Source organism: Pangasianodon hypophthalmus, chromosome 23, assembly GCF_027358585.1.
Source record: "Pangasianodon hypophthalmus isolate fPanHyp1 chromosome 23, fPanHyp1.pri, whole genome shotgun sequence".
Taxonomy (NCBI): domain Eukaryota; kingdom Metazoa; phylum Chordata; class Actinopteri; order Siluriformes; family Pangasiidae; genus Pangasianodon; species Pangasianodon hypophthalmus.
Window position 1 is genome coordinate 8,338,666 of NC_069732.1, and position 20,940 is coordinate 8,359,605.

The 20,940-nt window shown below is 37.6% G+C and overlaps 2 protein-coding genes across 2 annotated transcripts; both read left to right on the forward strand.

Moving 5' to 3' along the window:
* Positions 1-639: 639 nt before the first annotated feature.
* fuca1.2 (alpha-L-fucosidase 1, tandem duplicate 2) lies at positions 640-8,704 on the forward strand. The gene is made up of 8 exons (XM_026930169.3): positions 640-1,212; positions 3,149-3,283; positions 3,865-4,002; positions 4,208-4,313; positions 4,431-4,631; positions 5,221-5,411; positions 7,007-7,106; positions 8,377-8,704. The coding sequence occupies exons 1-8, from the start codon at positions 875-877 to the stop codon at positions 8,506-8,508; spliced, it is 1,341 nt and encodes a 446-aa protein (XP_026785970.3). The 5' UTR covers positions 640-874; the 3' UTR covers positions 8,509-8,704.
* Positions 8,705-9,106: 402 nt separating this feature from the next.
* On the forward strand, positions 9,107-19,988 carry gmpr (guanosine monophosphate reductase). Its single transcript, XM_026929402.3, has 9 exons — positions 9,107-9,522; positions 14,250-14,369; positions 15,287-15,370; positions 15,570-15,743; positions 15,843-15,924; positions 16,130-16,236; positions 17,172-17,214; positions 17,305-17,464; positions 19,043-19,988. Exons 1-9 carry the CDS (start codon positions 9,436-9,438, stop codon positions 19,221-19,223), a joined length of 1,038 nt encoding a protein of 345 aa, XP_026785203.1. The 5' UTR covers positions 9,107-9,435; the 3' UTR covers positions 19,224-19,988.
* The last annotated feature ends 952 nt before the right edge of the window (positions 19,989-20,940 follow it).

Below are 20,940 nucleotides of genomic sequence, written 5' to 3' on the forward strand. Positions count from 1 at the left end.
GGTCTGGATGGCATAATACTGAGAGGCCGTAGTCACTGTAACAGCTGATTTTTATACAGCAGTGGTCCAGGAATCTGTGATGTTTTTATTTTGCTACAGAGATAGAAATCGCAATACACCATTATCAAAATTATTATAAATATTATTGCATTATTATAGCCACTTGAATGAAATGAGTTAATTTGGACCTGGTGTGTTCTATCAGGGGATAGTACAGGGAAGAAAAAAAAAGATCTATGACTCTTTTATGGCTAAATAGCCAGTATTTTATTGTACACAATTGAATAATGTCTGATATTTGAATATTTCATAAAAATAAATGTGCTGGGCTCAGTGGATTTTGATTTTGTTGTCAAGGGGTCCCTGACTGCAAAGTGTAAATCTGATGTCTTTTCTATATTTTCCCAGTAAAATATATCACAATTACATAAATATATTAAAATTATATATACAAGCAGAAGTCATAAAGGGATTCCCATCCTCCCAATTCACTAAAATGTCACTAAAATTAAAATTGAATTTTAATAAATGTATAATCAACGTACGTCAGTGAAATAACAAAAATCATCCTAATTCATTGCCTGTTTGCCGAATGCGTAAAAGCGGCGCAGTAATGACGCACCAAACGCTCCTAGAAAATCATGTGATGAACGCGGAAAGACAGTCATATGACTGATTCACAACCCACAGAGAAAGTGCAAAACCTATCAAGCTTATACTAAAATCATGTGATTGAGGATGTTTATTGTTCTTAGAGGGTGTTTTCATACGGATGTTCACTTGCACATGCTGCTGAATTTCCTGTTCCATCGAATAATCACAGGTTGCAGTACAATCGCTCTGCTCCTCACCTGGTGCTGAATCGGGTTAAACGATGCGCTTAAGGCTGCTGTTGTGCGCAGTGTGCTGCGGGCTGGTCAGTGCAGAGCGCTACAAGCCTGACTGGAAGAGCCTGGACGCCAGACCTCTGCCCAAGTGGTACGACGAGGCTAAGTTCGGGCTGTTCGTCCACTGGGGGGTGTTTTCGGTGCCGGCTTTCGGCAGTGAGTGGTTCTGGTGGAACTGGCAGGGTGCGCTGGAGCCCGCATACATCGCTTTCATGCTGAAGAATTATCCTCCGGGATTCACATACGCCGAGTTCGCACCGCAGTTTAACGCGCAGTTCTTCCAGCCTGACGCCTGGGCGGAAGTGTTCGAGGCTTCCGGAGCCAAGTGAGTAATCCATGAGTCTCAGGTAGACGTGCTTTCATATAAAAGATCATTAGAGTTCCATGTTTTCCATCGCCTCTCAGAAACTAAAGGTACAAGACTGGACCACTCACCATCAAGGTGCTGTCTTATAGCTTTAGTGTTCATGCTGCACCACAGAAGAATCAATAGTTTTTGTATTGAACTTATTTTCCCCCCAAAAATTGACACTGGTCTAATAAAATATGCCTATATTTGCATCCTTAATAAAACAAAAAAAAGTTTAGTCTTTTCATGTTGTTAGAATTAAAATATTTATTTCAAGAAAAATAATTTTGTTGGAATATCATGTATTTATTATTTAATCAAGAAAATGTCAGGCACTGTGGTTTATATATACACACCCCTGGGCGAAAAAAAAAAAATGGATCAAGCCCAAAATAGCAAAATATTAAGCTTTTAATGGTCTTAACAACAAATCATTGGTCATAAAATTGGCAAGAACTAAACAAATAGATAAAGGAAGTTAGTATGGGAGCTTTTCCCTTTTGAGTTCTTTAATTGTTTAAGCCTTGTGCCCCTTGATGATTTGCATCAGGTGTGGCAGATAACCAAATAATGAGAAAAATTAAGGAGAAAAAAAAAATCCCAGAAGATATTTTTGGAAAATTTTGTACACCGAGACATGTGTTAGTTTGAATTTTTCATCAAACGTTTGAATCCTTATCATGATTTTTACCTTTGCGTACAAGAAGAGTATATAAGGGAATTTCCCTGTTTCTAGCTTTTCCCCAAACAGTTCACTGCAGCAAAAGGAAACCAGCAAATGGTGGCGCAGGAGCTCTCAGGAGTTCATGTGTTTAATTCTTGCTAATTTTCTGACCAATTATTCGTTGTTAAGACCATTAAAAGCTTAATGTTTTGCCATTTTGGGCTTGATCCATTTTTTTTGCCCAGGAGTGTATGAGTGCCATTTTCCAGTATGATCTTTAAAGTAAATCCAACATCCAACTACAGAGTGTCCCAAAAGCCTCCATACACAGGGGACTACGTATGCCAGCACCACGTCAGCTGTGCCTTCGTCAGTGGATGTTCATGGACGTTCACTTCTCAGTTCTCGGGTTGGACACTTCCAGTCTTTTTGAATTTGTTAATAAGTTTGGCAGCAGTGCTTCCTGTTAAAGTCCATCACAACCTTGCGACAGCTTCCCGATCCAGCCATGAGAATGATTTGAATACGTTCTTCTTTTGTTAAAGGCATTCTTCAAGGCTATCTGAAAAAAAATATGTAATATAAACTAAGTATGAAAAATTTTGGAATTTCCCCTATGTTTAATCAGCATCGGTTGGCACCTTTCCCATTTCAAACCAGGAGCAGGAAGCATTTGAAATAAGCTTCCAACAACACTGAACTCAGAACAACGAGATGTCTGTTAGTCTTATGGCATTTGGCAGACTTACAATTATCTCATTTATACAACTGAGCAGTTGAGGGTTAAGGGCCCAGCAGTGGCAGCTTGATGGTGCTGGGATTCGAACTCTCAACCTACCAATCAGAAGTCTAACATCTTAACCACTGAGCTGCCACTTCCCTACTCTTACCACTTCCCTAGTCTTATGTGTGCAGAATTAACTCATCATGTCTTGCTTATGTTACACAAGAAGTTGGAGATATAGTTGAGTATTAGGAATGATAGGGCAACTATAAAGCCAAAGCATTAATACCAGTATGTGGCCTTTAATGTTTGCACCACAGAACAAGTCCAGTATACAGTGTAATCACACTCTGGCTCTAACACACCCAATTCCACTAGGGAACACCCACTGATGTGTTGGTTCAGGTGTATTAGAGCAATGAAAAACGGCTAAATATGCAAGCAAGTTTTTCAGGACCAGTTCAGGTTACTATAGTAACCCTGTCCTAGCAGTTTTGTTTCTGAATTTGTGTCATGGCACACAGGTACGTTGTTTTCACTACGAAACACCATGAAGGTTTCACTAACTGGGGATCGCCAACTTCATGGAACTGGAACTCCGTTGATAACGGGCCTCACAGGGACCTTGTTGGAGAGCTGGGGACTGCCATTCGGAATAGGTGTGTACAGTCTCCTATCTTTGTGCTTTCTTGTGTATGTATACACAAATTTATACCATGGTGCTGTTGAATTCTCAACTCTGACTGGCCAGTGGATCAGCAGTTCTTAAAATAGTTGCAACTGCAAAGTTTAAATGAATGTGATTTTTCTAATGTTATCAGTTCTGAGTAACAACTCAATCACAGGGACTTGTGTGACGGAGACTCTACAGAAACAGATTAAAAATGTGTGCAGTTGTTGATGTGGTAATTTTTTTTTTTTTTACTTTTTTTTTTTATTTTTTAGAGAAGCTGTGTAACAGTCAAAGGTAAAGCTGTAACTTTTAGTTTTCTGACACAGGAAAGTCTTCAGGACAGAGGACTTTGCAGTTTGTGATTTCTTTGTAACATGACAATCTGCATTGTCACTTCAGTATGCTGTTATTGCAAAATAGTCAACATCAGGGTGGTAACAGTAATTCTTCTTCATCTTAGGGCACATCAGTCCACCCCAAAATTGATTCATTTCCTATAACCACATGCCCTGTCATGTTTAATTCCTTACATATTGGGTATACTGACATACTGAATATTTCCTGTAGGTCTCTGCACTATGGCTTGTACCACTCCTTGTATGAATGGTTCAATCCCCTGTATCTAAAAGACAAGGCGTCAGGCTTTAAGACCCAGGAATTTGTTTATAGAAAAACCTTGCCAGAGCTCATGGATCTTGTCAAAAGGTAAGCTGGAGCAGTCACGCACTCTCGTCACATGTCTTTCAAAAGGGTGTCATGTAATTAAACACACCTTTAACAGATAAGATATACGATTATGCATGCTTTTGTTGCATGTTCTTCACTTATGCTAGTTATTGGCCATGTCATGTCATTTTAGCCTTTGTACCAGCCAGTGTTTATTAGCTGATGACACCTCTTGTATTTTCAGGTACAAGCCAGACCTGATATGGTCAGACGGGGATTGGGAAGCTCCTGATACTTACTGGAACTCCACTGAATTTTTAGCCTGGCTTTACAACGACAGTCCAGTGAAGGTGGGAAGTGTAGCCTGTGTAGGATATACAGTAATTTGGACATGATAATCTGTATAACTATCTTACATTTTAATTTGATTTAAACTGGATCTTTATGTTGTAACTCTGTCTCTGCAGGATGTAATTGTGGTGAATGACAGATGGGGGAACGGAACATACTGTAAACATGGCGGTTACTACAACTGTGCTGATAAGTACACTCCATCCACAATGCCCAAGCACAAATGGGAGAAATGTAATTCAATAGACAGAATCTCCTGGGGTTATCGTAGGAACATGAAGCTCAGTGATTTGATGGATGTGCCCACCATTATAAAGGTGAAATATGTTGCCATTTAATAATAAATGGATTAAATGTAATAATCTAAACATAAATGGATTAAGAATGTGTTGGGTTTTTTTTCTAACAAAGAAAACATAATCAGTAAAATGTTACATTTCTGTAAGGAGACATTTACGGAAGGAGCGCTTTGTATTTCTGCTTTCTTGGTAACATCACAAGCTGTGATTTTTCTGCCTTATTAATTTCAAGAGCAAGAAAACAAAGAGAGACTGGTGAGGGAACGTTTGTTTATAGCTGTTGTAACGAAACCGATAACAGGAGCTAACTTGCCTCGTGGACATTCCACAACATTAAATGTAACTATAAGCTAAATAAAAAAAAAAAGTATGACTTGTCATTCACTGATAATTAAAAAAGTGTTATCATTGCAAAATGCTGTGGTATAAAAGCAATAAAACACTTCAGAACATGCTGTTAGAGGAAAATAATCTACCTCAGGGTCTGGCCACGTTACATCAGCCTGTCATTGACTCTTTTGACATAACAGCATGCCACTGAGTGTTTCATTCCTTATTAAAGGCTGTGTGGTAGCGCATTTTCTCATCGCACTTTTCTCCACTACAGGATCTCGTCTTCACTGTGGCCTATGGAGGAAACTACCTGCTGAATATCGGACCTACGTCAGATGGCATGATCCCGACCATTTTTGAGGAGCATCTCCGAGGTGTTGGCGCCTGGTTGAAGGTTAATGGTGAGGCCATCTACGCCACCACACCGTGGAGAGTCCCGACCGAGAATGCTACTGTGCCAGTCTGGTGAGGATTTTTTATTGATTATATTTTATAATTTTCTAGTGAATATGTTTGTTTATTTTTTATTATTATTCTGAATACTCTTGCTTGCACACTTTACTTTTTGGATTGTTGCTGTAATCATACACACTCTCCTACATGGTTGCTGGACCAAAATGAACAGAAAATCTTGCATAAAAACACACTAGGTCACAGCAAGAGCAAAACAAACATGGAGGTCGCACTATGTGCTAATTGCGAGAAAGTGTGTGTAATATAATCCCAAGTGGACTTATTTAACAGTAGGGAATATTCTCTTTGCTAAGTCACTCATTAAAGGCTTGTACTTGAAGAGCATGCAGAGGCACACTACATGTATTATATAAAGCCACAGATACATATATTAGAGACCTAGATAATGACAGTATGTACGTCTAAAGCCACCACCCACTTCAGTGCATCGTTTTTAGAGAACTTTTTCTTTAGGAAAAGTGACGATCAAATTTATTTTCTTCAGAGAACATCAGAATTATTTTTGTTCAAAATGAAATTAATCATCTGAATCTATAATATAATTTATATTAAACGTAATAGATGAGATGTAACCATAAGATTGAGTTGTTTTATATAACGAGTAGCCTTATTTGCTTAACTCAAGTACATGACAAGCTAACACAATTGGCTAGCTACCTTAATGATTTTTTGAGTAATGCTACATTATGTCAGTTTCTCTTGCAAATCCTAAAGCAATGTGATAAAATTTTACTTGGATACTTGCCCAAGACTTGTCCCGGTACTAAACCTGGGTATGCTTACCGGAAAATGCCCCATTGTTCAGCATTATCAACACCTACATTGTCTGAGAACTTGTTTACATTACATTCATACATGCTCTAATATCACATGCTATTCTTCACCATTCTGATAAATGGTGAAACGTTATCATTTCTGTAGTAACAACTTGCCCAGGACTAGTATGGCGGATGGTCCTCCTAATCTAAGGCTAATAATAAAGGGATTAAAAACATATTATTTAACAAAGAAAAACATATAGTCGTTGATATGGTGAAGTTTTCAGAGTGCTTTCTGGTTTCTCTCTCTTTTTTTTTTTTTTTTTTTTTTTTTTTTATTGACTCCAAACAAGAAAAAAAGGGTAGTGATGGAACAACTGTTTATAGCTGCCATAATATAAATGATAACAGGAAGTAGCTTCACTGATGTTCCACAACATTATAACTTGTTAAAAAGTATGACATGCTGTTCATTACATAATATACATGAATAAAAAATTGTAATGGATGCCAAGTTGCTGCCGTATAAGAGGAATAAAACACTTTTTGCTTCTCTTCAGGTTGGTTATTGTAACTCCACTTCACATCAGACCACATCACACCACTCTGACATTGATTATTTTTCTACAACAGCATGCTGTCTTGGTTTATTCCCTGCATAATGTATCTCTCAATAACCCAAAAGATGACTCAGTCAGAAAACAGTTGTCTGCAATGTGTTTTGCATCTCTCAAATCAAGAAAACATGCTTTAGGATTATATGAGGATCTTTTTGTTGGTTTTATTGCAGTATTTCTAAATACAAGTGTGCTGTTTCCCCATTCACAGGTACACTTCCAAAGGCTCTACTGTGTATGCCATCTTTCACACCAAACCGACGCAGTACTCCTTCGTGCTCTCCTCTCCTGTAACCTCAGACACCACCGTAGTACGTATTACTGAAGACTTTGCAAAGTTTTTTTTTTTTTTTTAAACAATATTGTTTAATATGACTACATGACATGGCTACATACTGGCTAAAGTGATTCACACATATTTCTGCTTAATATTATATTTTTCAATTATTTATTAGTTATTTATCCAATTTAGTTACAGATGTCTATTTTGCCAACAGAAAAAAGGCTTTTCATTCACATTCTGTAAAAGAAGCCTATATTTCTTTAAATATATCAATTAGAAAATCAAAGTCAGGCTGCTCTGTATGCACATAATGTTAGCCTTTACAAGATACAGGAAATAAAAGTGACCTGGCTATAAATATATAAATAAATAAATAAGCCAAGACTGTATGCAGTTATAAGTTCAGCCTAACTTGTCTAGTCATCTTTAGTGAAGCCTTATAAAATAGATTTGGGCTGCATTCTTGATGTGTTTTGGAGCATTGTCAGAGGTCAGACATTGGTAGTATAGGAGTAGAGAACTGTAAAGTTAGTGAGTAGAGTCAGTGAAAATCAATAACCGGAACTTAACTTTAAAAATTTATACAATCCTAACCAAAATGTGAGAAATGATCGATTTCACAGATTGTTTTATTCCTGGGTCTCCCTTCAGTCATCAAACACCCACACTACAAGATTTTCCCAGGAAAAAAAAAAACACCATACACTTTCAAATTAAGCTCACAAATCATGTACATACATTTACATGCACTTCATACAAAGCAACATACAACTGAACTGAGCAAATTTGCCTCAAGTTTGTAGCATTTACATAAAAAAGTAAAGGATCTGCTGCAGTCCAAAGATCCAGTGGGATTTTCAGAATTTCTCATGAACATAAGTGCTTTAGATTAAAAATCGTGGTGGAAAGTCTTCAGGTAGCATTTTCACACCACATTCCACCTACAGGATGTGGAGTCATATATGTTAAACATGCTTAATAGTTACGATTTTAAATTTGGTAGATTGTAGGTGATACGATTGGATTTTAAACACCCCACACCACAGGATAATATGGATGGGATGATGATCATTTAAGACCAGCCTAAAATCACTTTTCTAGATCACTGCTAGAGGAAAATCAGCATCAAAATCTCCTGAATTATTCTATGTTCTGGTTCAGGCATACTCCTCAGTAATTTATTAAGGAAGCTGGAAATCATAATGAAACTACAATTAATTATGCAGTGCTAGTTTATAATATATAAACGTACAATCCAGACAAATTGGGATAAGTGTTATGTTGCTTAATTTGTTTAGGTGACTCTGCTGGGAAGCACTGAGCCTTTAAAGTGGGCTCCTCTGCATTCATCAGGACTGATCATGCTGCTGCCTGAGCTGCCATTCAGTACTGCTGGGGCATGGGCCATCAAACTGACTGGAGTGGCTTAAGCTGTGTAATGTGGTTCATAGGAGACAAGTTTCTAGGTGATTTTTACACAAATGTGGCTCTTGCCTTATTGTTTTGCCTTAACTTTTTTATTGATCATTAAAGATTTTTCAATGTTTTTATTAGATTTCATGCACTGTACACAAATCACTGAATTACAATTTGTGCTGAATAAATAATTTCTTTTCAATTGTAAAACTGACTGCATTTTATGTATCTACTGTATATGTATAGAATTGTTCACTGCCTTATTATAATCACCTATGCTTTTTTTTTCTTCCAAAATATTAAGAAATCAACCACACAGTCCGAAATATCTCAACTGTCAAAAATCCAAAAATGAATAGTTTACATTTACATTACATTAAACATTACCTAAACATTTCATTTTCATGCTTTTTGAAAAGATAATAAGCAAGTGAGACTGGATGAGATTAGACGCTTTCATCCTCATCCCTTCTTTGTTCATCCTCTTCTGTTTCATTTCCCCCTTTTCCCATCCCCCGTATTCCCCAGGGGGCGGTCTGAAAGGCTAGCTCGAGTTCTGCTTCTGCCTGTGTGCCGTTGCGTATACTGCAGTGCAGAGCTGAGCCGCAGAGTGTGTTAGAGTGTGTGTGTGTGTGTGTGTGTGTGTGTACACGAATGCGTGTTTATGTGTGTCAGCTGGCCAGACGGGAAATGCGCCTGCCTCAGCGGCTGCTACTCCACACTGTAAGAGCAGAGAGCAGGGACGAAGCAGGGAGCGAGGAAACGAGTGGTAGAGTATGGCCCTCGCCAAATAAAGCCATGGGGGCCTGGGGTGGGATGGCCCTTACTACACTATAAATACGCTGGGCTTCTGCCGATTCGGGTTTGGTGCCTGGAGCTGTGTAGCAGCAAGTGCACCGGCCCAGCTCAGGAGAATCTCATCCACACTCAGGCCTTCAGCCATGCCACGAGTGGACGCCGACCTCAAACTGGACTTTAAAGATGTCCTGTTGAGACCAAAGAGGAGCAGCCTAAAGAGCAGGTCTGAGGTAAGATCAGTAGGCTGTGTGAGAAGTATATCTGTCAAAGTGGAATTTACAGCTTGGGAGAATGGGAGTGCTGTCCTTGCTGAGGTCAAACTAACTTGGCAAGACTTTATTTAGGCCCATATTTAGTTTTCTCTAGGAGCCTGCTTTTGATCAGGGCTGATCTGTAGCTGGTCGATGCGTGTCTACTGAGTGTTTTCATCTACTTCAGTATGTTGTGTTGATGCAACCTGAATCCGGCCCAGATACATAACCCCGAGGGAGAGGTGACTTACGGTGACAACTGATCACGCTAAGGTAGAGCAACACGAGCCGAGCTATGTGCTGAAAATGTTTAAAAATAGGCCTGTGTTCTTAATGCCTCTGAAAATAGATTCCACTCTGGTGCAGCTACTCTTCAACACTGTCTGCTTTAAGTGAATGTGTGAGCAATACCCACAATGCAGTGCGCTGTAACGCACTATATGAGTCCAAATGCCATTGCTTTCCTGGAAGTCTCCTGGCCAGGCAATCGAGATAGTCTTACATGGCAACGATCTTCTAAATATATCTTTCCACTCAATATGTTTCCTCTGCGTTTGCGTAATAACACACAAAAGGTATAACTTTTATGCAATAGCATCTGATTTACAGTCTATTAAGTCTTACTGATGTGTCCATAAATTCCAAAAACTCCAGTTTCTCCACTTTAGACACCATTTGGGATCATGCTGCTGTTTGAGAGTATAAAAAGATGAAGGTTTAGTAACTTAAAAGAGGCAATACTGCAAATTCTGATTCAGATCCAGATTCTGCCTCTTAATCCGTGAGTCCACCTCAGCCATTGATCTTGTGCGTTAGAGAAGCTTTGCATTCCCTGCAGAATGACGTCACAAGCCGGCAGATCATCTTATAGCTTTCCTGATTTGATTGTCTAATGGCAGGCATTCCAAGACATCGATTATTTATGGGGCTATTTATATATAAGAGAGCTGCAGTTGAGGCTTTGTACCTTGCAAGGACTGCAGCACAGAAACCTGTCTCTTTTTTAACGGCAGCCTATTTTTCATTACATTACATTATTTTTCATTAAATTGCATACATTTAGTAGTTATTAGTGCCCAGGTAACCAAGTAACCTGGTTAACCTGGTTTAGCATTATTTAGTGTTAAACTGTATTTTCCTAGACTGGTGAGAAGCATGCAGAAAGCAGAAAAGAGGATATAAAATCATTCCAACCATATTACAACTACTAGCAAAACCTATACAATTGAGAAATGAATAATTACGAGTACAATGTTACATTCAGAAATTATTTGCAATACATTTGTTTGTCACTAGAAGAAAACTAGACGAAAGGTTCATATCTGAAATAATGTGATTTTGATACAGTGCTCAGCTCACTATAATGCCACACAGCATTCATCTGAAAATCAACTGATCACCATTTGCACATTCAGTTTGACTTAAAGATTGGTGATTAGTAGGCCTACATATCAGATGTCCCACTTTTTTTTTTTATTCTTCTGTTTCAATCAAGTTTATATGGAAAGTTATACCATTGGTGCTACTTGAAAGGGAACAGCTGCAATACAGAGTATGAGATGAGTAGACCTGAAAGCAATAGAGAGAGAGAGAGTGTGCGTGTGTGTGTGTATGTGCGTGCATGGCTATAACTAGCTATAAGGAAACTGAGGTCTGGAAAGTCTCTGTAATTTTTTTTTTTTTTTTTGAAATTCAACAAGATGCTACATTTTTGCAATGCACATATTACAGGCTAAGAGCTGACATAGCTATCATATAAATGTTGAGTTATGTGAGAACATGCAATATAAATGAAAGTGTTTCTGAAGATAAGTGGAGGTTTGTAAAATGCAAACCTAATAAAAAAAAAAAGTAAAAAAGTATTATATACACTAGTACTAATGTAGCTAGCCAATCAGTTTGCCAGTTGCAGGCCCTTTAGCTGATCAGGTTTGGCTATAAGCCCCTTAGTTGGCTATAAATAAACACTAAATGCTGGTTCAATTTTAAGTTTTATTGTGTAAAATTACTCAATAACAAAATTACTTAATAACACACAAAATTCATTATTAATTATTGTATTGACAGCATAGATCAGGTTTGGCTATAAGCCCCTTAGTTGGCTATAAATAAACACTAAATGCTGGTTCAATTTTAAGTTTTATTGTGTAAAATTACTCAATAACAAAATTACTTAATAACACACAAAATTCATTATTAATTATTGTATTGACAGCATAGTATCATGTAACATAATTCAGAAATCCACAGCTAACCTGCGCTGTCTTGTAAACTGAAATATTTAACTCATTAAACTAAAACAATCTGGAGTTAGAGCAATTTATGGAAGTTTGGAAGGATAGCATAATGGAGAGTAGAAATGAGCAGTTGTACACATTCAGCATTCATATATAGTGATAGTGATAGTGAAGTGACTTGTGGCCAAGTATGGTGACCCATACTAGGAATTTGTGCTCTGCATTTAACCCATCCAAGTGCACACACACAGTAGTGAACACACACACACCGTGAACACACACCCGGAGCAGTGGGCAACCTTTTTTGCTGCAGCGCCCGGGGAGCAGTTGGGGGTTCGGTGCCTTGCTCAAGGGTCTCACCTCAGTCGTGGTATTGAGGGTGGGAGAGAGAGCGCTAGTCATTCACTCCCCCCACCTACAATCCCTGCCAGACCTGAGACTTCGAACCCACAACCTTCAGGTTCACCTTCGGGTTGCGAGTCCGAGTCTCTAACCATTAGGCCACGACTGCCCCCAATATTCAATATTCAATATTCAATATGAAACATTTCTGCAATGTGGACCTCACTAAAAATTAGATCCTGGATATGGTGTGTGAGTGTAAGATATAAAAAGAGAAAGCAAGATGCATCAAGTTACAAGGCACAGACTAGTTCAGTCAGCTCAACTGCTCCTGTAAATGATTCAGCACAAACTGCATTCAAATGACTGGCAAAACAGTGCGACTATTTCCATTTAAAACCAGTCAAAAGGAACAAAAGACTTTCTAAATTTCACATTTAGGACATTTTCCTAAAACATCATGTTTTACATACAATGCATTCTACATTTCCACAGGCAGTTTCAGATACACGTAAAGAATTTACTGAAATGACACAAGAGCTCATTCCAAAGCTCAGCACTAAAGTGAACACATAATATTAATATTAGTCTATTAATCCATTATGCAGTATGGGATGGAGGGAGTGAGATGATTCTTGGGGTTATAGAAAATAACTACGTTTATTACACTACACATTTTTGACGTCTAACATCTCTGACAAAAGGAAGACGCTGTACCTTTCTTTTTAAACACGTATCAAATGTTACTGTTCTGACATAATGAAAATGGTACTTAAAATGCAAAGAAATTACTAAGGGAACATGGCTTCCAATAAAATATGTTTATATTAGGGCTGCATAATATATCGAAATTATTGAAATATTGCAAATGTAAATAGCGCGATATATGTATCGCAAAAGTTTGCAATAATGATTTTAATACTTCAAAAAGTTACAAAAAGTCAAAGTTTTAGGGTGATAGCAGAGAATGCTTTCTTTTTCTCTAAAGAACATGAAATATGTATTTTGGCTATGTCATTTTCCATTTTTAAATATATAAATATACTTTAAATTGATTTTACACACTTATAGCATTATCGTACCACATATCGCATATTACATTATTTAACAAGTTATTGCATATCGCATTTTTCTTGAATATCGTGCAGCCCTAGTTTGTATTTAGTATATGGAGTCATTCTTTTGACAATAGACAGTAGTTTATATTCAATAAAGTATAAGAGAATTTCTTTTATTTCTAGGTTGTGGTTTTAAAGTAAAGTAGCTTATGCATGCTGAAGAGGTCAATAGAAGTCACCAGATGATGTCATAGAATAGTCTTTTACTAACACATTTTCATATGCAAATTATATCGATTAAAAAAATATGCAAATGAATCTATGACATCATCTGTGAAGATGTATATCAGTGTTTATAAAGGTGAGTGTGATAGATTACGTGTTGCTCGGTCGTTGTTATAGTATATTAAGCAACGTTAAGCTTTTTTCACATGAAACACTTTTCAGAATGCCTCAATGTGTTCAGCTGCATCCTTCTCCATCAGAGTAGAAATAGGCCTACACATTAGTGATGTGTCATTCAGGGACATTCAGGTCTTTTAGGTGAATGCTGATGTTCTTTTTATAGCTGTAGACAATGCCATCACTTTTGCACAGTAAATGAATCATAATGCTTCCAATGGAAACTTTTTTTTTGACATCTGAGCTGTCCGTTAGTCTGAATGGTGAGACCTGTGCATGACTCTCAGTTGTGTGTATGAAACAACAGGTTCTGTAGTATGTTTTTACTCTTTTGACTGAAAGTGTGTATATATATATATTTTATATATATATATAAAGAAAAACTTTCTTTAGAAGGATTTTACCTAGTTATCTGTACTACAGAGGCCTGATCTGAATGGTGATTACATATACTGTGACAATAATCCAGAAATGGAAAAAAAAAACTAAATCCCTAAAATAATGGACAAATAAACCAACATCTAAAATAAAGGAAATGTCTAAGGAAATACCAGATATTTGGCCAACCTACTCAGACTTACTTTAAAGTTAATAAGTTATTAGTGTGTGTGTGTGTGTGTGTGTGTGTGTATCCTAATATAGTTGCCCTTGTTTCTCTACTACGCAGGTGGACCTGCAGAGGACTTTCACATTCCGCAACTCAAAGCAAACATACAATGGCATCCCGATCATCGCTGCTAACATGGACACCACAGGTACTTTTGAGATGGCCCAGGTAATGAGCAAGGTGAGCATCTTCTTTGCTACAGACAATACCGTAAGTGTTGAAACATTGCCACAATACCTGCAGTCTGTTGCAGCACTTGTTACATTTGAGTGCTAAGTTTGTATACCCTTAGGAATAAAATCAGTAAGTAAAATCAAATTTTAGCACAAAAAACAAAAATAGTTAAATAGTGTATTGTAAAATATTGACAGTTCCACTTCTGAATGTGATTGTCTAATACCTTGTACATTCTTCCTGATATGTCTGTCAGTTTTTTCCCAATTCTTCGTAATGTAGTATCTGTTAGAACTCTGCCAGGCATGGTGAGAGAGCCAAGTATATTCTAGCCAAGTATATTGAAGCATGTGTTCAGATGACACTCCAATGGATTTGATCTAAAATGGGTCATAAGGTTTCGCACACTGTCATTAAAGCAAAAAGGGAACATACCAAATACTTAGAAACTCTGAAATTCATGTAAATATTTTCATTAGTGCTCCATATATTCATATCTGTATTCAGATTTCAACCCAATGTGGGTGTGGCCTAAACCAGAAGGACTTATTTATTTTCTTTCTTTCTTTATATACATATATAAAACCTGCCACATAAAACCCAACAGAGGTAGAAATGGCTGTGTGAGTTCTGGCTCTGACAGTTCCTCAACCTCAGTTATATAACTCCAGCTCATAATTTGTCTCAACTAGAGACGTGTGTTTTTTGTTTTTTTTTAGCCCCCTCATGCAGTTATTATTTTTGCTTGTAAACAAACAAATAAACAAAAAAAAAACAAATAATGTGCATTTTATTCAAATCTGTATTTGTATATATTCAGAACACATTATCTTTTCATTCTGAATAATGTATTTACATTCAGTTGCATGCCTACTGTGCGCACAGCTTTGTTTCTGAACTTTTCTTCTATTTTTTTTTCTCAGCATACACTCTTCACCACCATCCACAAGCATTACACTCTGGAAGAATGGAAGACATTTGCATCCAATCACCCAGAGTGCCTAGAGGTAACATTACAAAATAGCATGTGCCAAGTGACAGTGTGACTTTTGCAATCTTTAGTCACAGCCAGGAAATGCATTATAAGAGGAAAACACAGCAGTGCTGTTTTAGTGATTGTAGTGATTCAAGCACAGTAGGAATGGTTCTGTCTTCTGGATTGCCTCATGATGACTGAATATGCAACATCTTTTCTCTCATCCTCAGCATGTGGCTGCGAGCTCAGGCAGTGGGCAGGCAGATCTGGAGAAACTGTGCAGCATTCTGGAAGCCATTCCACTCATTAAGTACATCTGCCTGGATGTGGCCAATGGATATTCCGAGCACTTTGTGGAGTTCGTCAAAACAGTCCGGGGGAAGTTCCCTAACCACACTATTCTTGTAAGAGAGCCAAGTCAATGCTTTCCCAAGCATAAAATAGCAATCACCTGTTGCTCTGTTTTAAAAAGCCCATGATTCACATCTTTCTGGTCCCAACAGGCTGGAAATGTGGTGACGGGAGAGATGGTGGAGGAGCTCATTCTGTCTGGAGCCGACATCATCAAAGTGGGCATCGGACCGGGTGCGTGCCATGTCTCATTTTCCTTTTTTTAAACTAAAGACAACAACCAATATATCTGTTTAGCTGGTCCTACACAAGACTACATTGTAAATAGAGATGTAATCACTAGGTGAAAAAAGATCTGCATAAATACCTCACAAAATCATTGTGAATGCTTAAAGTGTAGTGAGTTTAGCAGAACTGAACTAAAACACTGTGTATGCAGGTTCTGTATGCACCACCCGCATCAAGACTGGAGTGGGCTACCCTCAGTTAAGTGCTGTTATTGAGTGTGCAGACTCTGCTCATGGACTGAAAGGGCACATCATCTCTGTGAGCACAATTACACTTTTCATGCAGACAATGGATAGCTTTTAATATAAAAGTCACACTTACCTTATTTTATCATAAGAGGGCAGCATCTAGCTTTCTGTGCTTCATGAAGAGAAACATTCCATTTGATAAGAAGTTAAAGGAAACTCCACCCTGAACAACTTATAAAGCTCTATCAATAATATTTGTTGATTTGAAAAATATAAGTTGATTTATTTAGTTTAAACTTTTTCATCAACATGTTGGTCTCTTTTCACTTTGGTTAACATTACCCACAATGCTGTGTGACTATCACTGATAGTGGTGCCAATGGGATTTAGCCCTTGCTTCATCTCTACCTAAAGAGAGTGATTCAGCAGCGCTTTAGTCCTTTAGTCCAACCCTGTGGTTGCTGTATCCACTAATGCTACACTGGGTTTCTCATTAATATGTCAGTGAACGTTGTTGGAAATTGGTGAGTGGGAAAAGAAGCTCTTGCTCCTTTGTTTTTTGGAGTTAACTGTGAGTTTCAGTGGTAATACTGTTACCACTGAAAGTTTTTCACTTATTAAATGGCATTGTAACTGCGCTAGCAATTTGCTCATGTGATGTCAGAGGCACACAACTGCAAACTTCTTGTGGGAATAACACAAATACAGCATCATCCAACAAATTAGCACCAGAATCAGGAAGCATGTCACAAATATTTTAGGATAAAAATATTTAATGTGATTCAGGGTGGATTTTTTCTTTAAGAACAGAGGATTGGAGTCCTAACTGTAAAATATTAAACATAACAATAGGCATTGTTGTTTTTGTTAATATAGTTGATATTAATTAATTAAGGCTTAAATTATTAAGGCTTTTAGAAAGAACTTTATATTTCAAATTACAATAAGCCTATTTTTATTTCTAGTTTCTGGAAGTAGTATATCAAGTTGTTCTTCCCTCTCCAGGATGGAGGCTGCAGTTGCCCAGGAGATGTTGCCAAGGCCTTTGGTAAATTTTGCTCTCCGGTCATTTTCATAATAAAACATACCGTCATAGGAGAGACTGTTCTGATTTCCTGTCTCCTTGGTGATCTTGTAGGCGCAGGGGCAGATTTCGTCATGCTAGGAGGAATGCTAGCAGGGCATGACCAATGTGCCGGTGAAGTCATCGAAAAGGATGGAAAGAAGTTTAAGCTGTTCTATGGCATGAGCTCAGATACAGCCATGAAGAAATATGTTGGTGGTGTGGCAGAATACAGGTGAAGACACATGTAGACTCTGGAAGTAGACACTGAATTTAACTGAATTTATTTTTTGAGAGATTTTTTGTACTTTTCTGGCCACAAGCTTCAGCTAATGATAGTTGCGATATTTTTTGCACATGTACTGCTTTTTTATGGGAAAACAAACAATGACACAATGAGTTTTTGGAGCAAGATATAACTACTAGATTGGAAAAGGTTCACAGCATCAGATCTTAGAGTTATTAGAGTTTTGTTTGAAATAGGTAGAAGTGAGTGAACATAGCTGGTCGGTTGTAAATACTAATCAAGCTGCCCTTTCCCGTGTAAGTTGGTGTTTCTTGGGGATGTTTAATGATGAAGAATACCAGATTGTCTAACCGCAGCCAGAAGTTTGGCTCACAAGACTAGGCGATGTATAACCGGTGATTGTCAGTGTCAATGTGCATGTCTGAAACCACACTCTAACTACTACATAGTGCACTATTTTGGGAATTCTACCACTTTGTAAGCATGTGATATCCAGGGCATTTATGAAATCCCACAATGTACTGTCAGAGGATAGTATCCAAACTATAGAGGATAAAGAATAACCTGAATGAACTTTTGTCACAATTATTTGTCAAATTTTGACATTATTTTGTCATATTGTCTTGGGAAATATAAAGTTGTATCAGACATTTTTTTTTTTAATAAAAATGTGTTAAAGTTATAAACATTATTTACATGTTACTGAATATATTTGAGAAATGTTTACACCAAATTATTGCTTATTTCTTAGTTCTATCTGCATTCATCTTGGAAGCCAGACTAGTAGTATTCGCTAGAGAGTCTGGGCTGTTTCAGAACCACCTACTGTACTTTCATGGAAAGAAGCAGTTTGAGTTACATGACAAATGAGCAACCACAGACATTGTTCTCTAGCCTGTTCACAAATACATGAGATTCTCATTAAAAAAGTTTAGTATTTTTTTTTTTAACTTAAAAAAAAAAGTAAAGTTTTTTCAGTCCAGTGACTATCTTTCTTCAAAAAGCTCAATGCGCTCACAGTGTTCAAAAGTTGTTTTCCTGCTGGAAATCAGCAAATGGAAGTGAGTATACACAGAAATTTGGAAAGCCAACTAGATTGCAGCTTTAGAGATTCTGAAGCTTGTGGCCAGAAAAGTACAATAAGTGCAATAAGTATTAGATGCACTGTAGCCTAAAGATGGAGCGTCTGAGGCTGAGACTATATCTACTTTGACCTTATTGAAGGCCAGAACATTATGGCTAACATGGAACCTTGCAAATCCATGGTCTCAATTTGTAGGGAATATTTTTTGACACAACTAATGATTTTAATCATTTATGCATTTAATTACCCATTTACAATTGAGCTGAGTATTTGAGGGTCGAAATAATTGGATGAAGGCCAGGGTTAAGGGCCCAAGAGTGGCAGCTTGTCAGTTGCCGAGATTTGAAATCACAAACTTTTGACCAGTAGGCCAGCCGCTTGAACACTCATGCACACTGCAGGTATAGGTCTCAGTTTTACTTTTCATTGAAGCTGTACCGCATCCTTTATTAATGTCCTGATCCTGATTTTTGTCTCTGTAGGGCGTCTGAGGGCCGGACCGTGCAAGTGCCGTATAAAGGTGACGTGGAGGACACCATCAGAGACATCTTGGGCGGGCTGCGCTCCACCTGCACATACGTAGGAGCAGCCAAACTCAAAGAGCTGAGCCGCAGGACCACGTTCATCAGAGTTACACAGCAGTCGAGCCAAATGTTCACCTAAAGCCATGAAGTACATTCAGACACTCACAAACGAAACAAATGTAGCACTCAGAGCAGTAGAGCAAAGCACTCTGAGACATATTTATACATGCAAAAGTACCTCATTGGGTCAGATTCATGCGTGTACCTTGGGTACAAGTGGTTGCTGACTTCATACATGTGTATTTCATACAGTCACACAAACTCGAAACAATGCCAGAGATTTTTTTTATTTCGCTCAGGAGCCATGCTGTAGTGCTTGTGAAAACAGCTCATTTACAGCACAAGCATGATTCAGCCTGTTGTTAATATAAGCCTTTAAGCTCTCCAAATATAGAGGGTGCAATGATGATGAGGTTCCAAGTATGAAGGAGGTTGAATAGGGCCTCAACAAATTAGCATTTGGGAAAAGAGATTTGTGAATTTATTCAATAAAACTATGCAACTATGTTACCACTGAAAGGATTTGAGCCAGCATGAGGCGTAAGATGAATAAATAAAAGGACAACACGTTCTCCTCATACAGTAACAATACTATGTTGCCCATGTGAAAGATTGTTTGCAAATGTGCTAATATTGGTGTATGGTGTAACGTTGACTTGATTGGAACAGAGACTTGTGCACAGCATACTGTACTATTTCTGTTAGCCTGCCTGCTTCTTGAATGTACACTGGTTTTTGGCAGGATGTAGCTTCAGACCAGAGGAATGTGAAAGGCCTCGGTGCCTAACGTCCTGTTCATTTAGTGTCACACTGTAACTCAGAGTAATAAAGGGATCTAAATGAACTATTTGAGTACATCTGGACTCTTTTGTGAGATCTGAGGTTTCTCCTAATAGAACAAAAATTAAGTCTTCAAATTATAATCTGACCACCATTTCACAGACGAGCTGCTAAACGTTTTAGCACACGCAAAATGTCTTATTCCCAATAAGTCACTTTGTTCAGTCATTCAGAACAGAAATTATGATGAGGGCATTGTAATTGCTGCTGAAAGATTTAATAAATGTGGTCAAGATGGAGACAGTTGTCGTTGTTGGAGAAGGATGCCGGAGAAGCAGGGAGCTAGCGAACACACACAGTCAAGCACATTAATGTTAGCTATTAGACTATACTTACTTATACTTACTTGAGTAAATACATAAAGAAAAAAATTTACATTTACCCAGTTTCATTCTGATTTGTTTTTTCCACCACATTTTTTCCCTGGCTGTTCTCATAGGGCGCTCCGCACAACGCCATTGAGTAAAGTTGGCTCGGTGTTTGATAATCAACAGAAATTCAGCAATAAATATCAGCTTGTTAAAATTATTTTAAAATGTACACTCTAGAAAGAAAAATCACAAAACCTCTACATTCTGTCGAGTAATTCCCAGACAATAATTTTCAGTGTTGACAGCATTAGAAGATGATAATGTAATATGTAAAGATATTATATGTTTCACCCTATGTTAAAAGCATAAATTATGAAAAGAAAGACATTTCAAAAACTTTTTTAAAAATGTAACATTTCTACATTATAAAGAAGAGTTTTAGGCCTAATAAAGGTAGCATTTTTACAAATGCTAAAATATTTATAAAATAAAATAAAAATATTTATTCATTAAACAGTTTCTGTACTTTGAAACACTTTAAGAGACTCATCACAATTGCATACCTCAGTCTTAATTCAGCCTACTGCATCTCTCAGCGTCATCACAATATCCAACAACGTTAAAGCTACGGTCATTTTTTTTTTT